At 43.2% G+C, this 2286-nt stretch overlaps 1 protein-coding gene across 1 annotated transcript in view; it reads right to left on the bottom strand.

Moving 5' to 3' along the window:
- The window catches only part of LOC107589753 (proton-coupled folate transporter-like), a 3842-nt gene extending 1932 nt beyond the window's left edge, over positions 1-1910 (bottom strand). Inside the window, exons 1-3 of the mRNA XM_016278275.1 lie at positions 1459-1910; positions 742-1133; positions 216-676 (exon numbers count right to left, since the gene is read on the bottom strand). Of these exons, the coding sequence (XP_016133761.1) occupies positions 216-676; positions 742-1133; positions 1459-1746 (1141 nt within the window). The 5' untranslated portion in view covers positions 1747-1910. The remainder of the gene's footprint in view (positions 1-215; positions 677-741; positions 1134-1458) is intronic.
- Between the last annotated feature and the right edge of the window lie 376 nt (positions 1911-2286).

The following is a 2286-nucleotide window of genomic DNA, read 5'->3' as shown; positions in this document are numbered from 1 at the left end:
TATATATATATATATATATATATATATATATATTAAAATAGAAAACAGCTACTTTAAATGTATAAATATATTTCACAATATTAGTTTGTGTTTTTGATCAAATAAATGCAGCCTTGTTAAGCTTAAAAGACTTCTTTCAAACACAATTTAAAAAAATCTTACGGCCCTAAACTTTTGAACGATAGCGTACAAATTGTATATATCAGAGGTCTTACCGGTGAACATCAGAGCTGTGGTGTTAGCGAACGAAATCGCAATTAATCCCACTATGTTAGAGGTAAGGCCCACCAAAGCCACCCAGGAGTCCTTCATACAGCATTGCATGGCCCTGAGCCCCATCAAGCTAGTGAGGTAGGCCAGATTTTTGGCCGCAGAGCCATAACCGATCAGCTCTGGACCCCAGCAGAGCGGAGCGCTCAACTCATAGAGCACATAAAGGTCACTGCAGCCGAAATGTACACACACCACCAAAAAGAAGCAGATAGTGTAGAGCCACAGTTTAGTCCGGCGTCCCTGTGGTGCATCAGAAGAATAGAGGTGGAAGATGGCCCGGTGGTGCCTGGTAGAGAGGAGCTTTGCCTCAGGGTCAGGGGTGACTGTTTCAGGCACAAACAGGTATGCGTAGAGCGCTGCTGCAAGATTTGTGGCCAGTACTAGCCAGAATGGATTGATATACCTGGAGGAAAACATGACATGATTTTTTAAATCTTTATTCTCGGAAATATTAAAATGTTAAAATACCCTTGTGCCCGTCGCCACTGTCCTCCAATGACGCTTGCAAATATGCCAGCCACTCCGAGACAAGCCTCTATTATCGCTACACGAAAAGTGCGAGACCCTCTGCCACTTGTGTCGGCCACATACGCAAAGCAACCGGCCAAAATGGCATTGAAGTCCCCAGACAGGCCACTGCAGATTCTCCCAATGAGAAACCAGAACACAGGCAGCTTCAGGTACATTACAATCAAATACACAGATGCCTGAACAGCCAGGCCAAGGGAAGGGATGATCAGAACAAGACGCCGACCCGCACGGTCACTCCATGAGCCCAGCAGGGTCACCATGATCAACCCAACTAGAAATCCGCCCAAATTGATGTACAGGTTCCAGTGTGCAGTCAGAGTCTCCACTTTCTAGATGAGGGAAACAAATGACAAATAAAACCATAATTTCTGTTCTCTTTTGAGATCTCCTTTAAAGTTTGATTTCTCTTTTGGAAAAGTATAATGTAGCTTTTTAGTAGGCTATTTGAGACATAGAGCCTACTTCTGTGAGAAGTTTTACAATGTAATAAATTTGGTTGCATTTTAATCAATTTTTATGTCGCTTCAAATTGTCATTCGTTTGGGAATCGTGCTTCACTGGTCACGCAGATTGCTTTTGATTTACTAAAAGAAACGGCTTATTTCTGAATAAAAACAGATTTTTTTTTTACTAAAAGTGTCAAGTATCTGTTACCTTCTGCAGGGGGTCGTGGACTGTAGATGCATTACATCCTCCACCTTTAGTTCCATTGTAACCCACATCTTCACTGATACGATCCCACAGGTACTGCGTGCTCAAAGGCCACTGGAGAACTATGGAGAACATGGAAAGGAACATAACGGGCTCCACAGTCACGGAAAACGGACATGAACACGGCGGTGGACGTTTGCTTTGTGGCACCTTAAAACAACAACAGACTATGCTGGAGTCACTCGACTCTAGGTCCTCCGCAAGAATAGCGCTGGTGTCTGAATCATCCATGATTTAAAGCGTTTAGAGTCCCAAAGCCTAAATCACACTGACTACAAAGCTGCACGACACAAGAGTGTTAACATAACTTAGTCTGAACAAGAAGCAACCGCGATCAGCTGACAGAAAGTGGTTTACGGAAGCCGCTGTGTCTTCATGCAGTTTGCTGTGCTGCTGTCGCCCCCTTTTGTTCAGTAGCCCCTCACCGCAGAACAAAAGATCCAGGGGGCGTGGTTGGATCCAGATCTAGGGGGTGGAGATAGGTAGGTTTAGGGGTGGACATGGGTGGGTTTAGGGATCAGGGGGTGGAGACGGGTAGGTTTATGTAAGATAGGAGGAGTTGGATTTGGATCCAACCACGCCCCCTGGATCTTGTGTTCTGCAGTGAGGACCATCTCTTTTTGTTACTCATTTGAAACTGATATGAAACTGATGCCATTCTAAGTATAACAGAGTGATGCATCTAAATAAAAACTTTTGCCATTTATTTTGTAAATAATCTTTATAGTGTTTGATGCATAACAAACATATTATTATATTATATTTTATATT

Source organism: Sinocyclocheilus grahami, unplaced genomic scaffold, assembly GCF_001515645.1.
Source record: "Sinocyclocheilus grahami isolate Dianchi unplaced genomic scaffold, SAMN03320097.WGS_v1.1 scaffold119.1, whole genome shotgun sequence".
Classification (NCBI taxonomy): Eukaryota; Metazoa; Chordata; class Actinopteri; order Cypriniformes; family Cyprinidae; genus Sinocyclocheilus; species Sinocyclocheilus grahami.
Note: the sequence above shows the minus strand (reverse complement) of the source record. Positions and strands in the feature narration are given on the sequence as shown.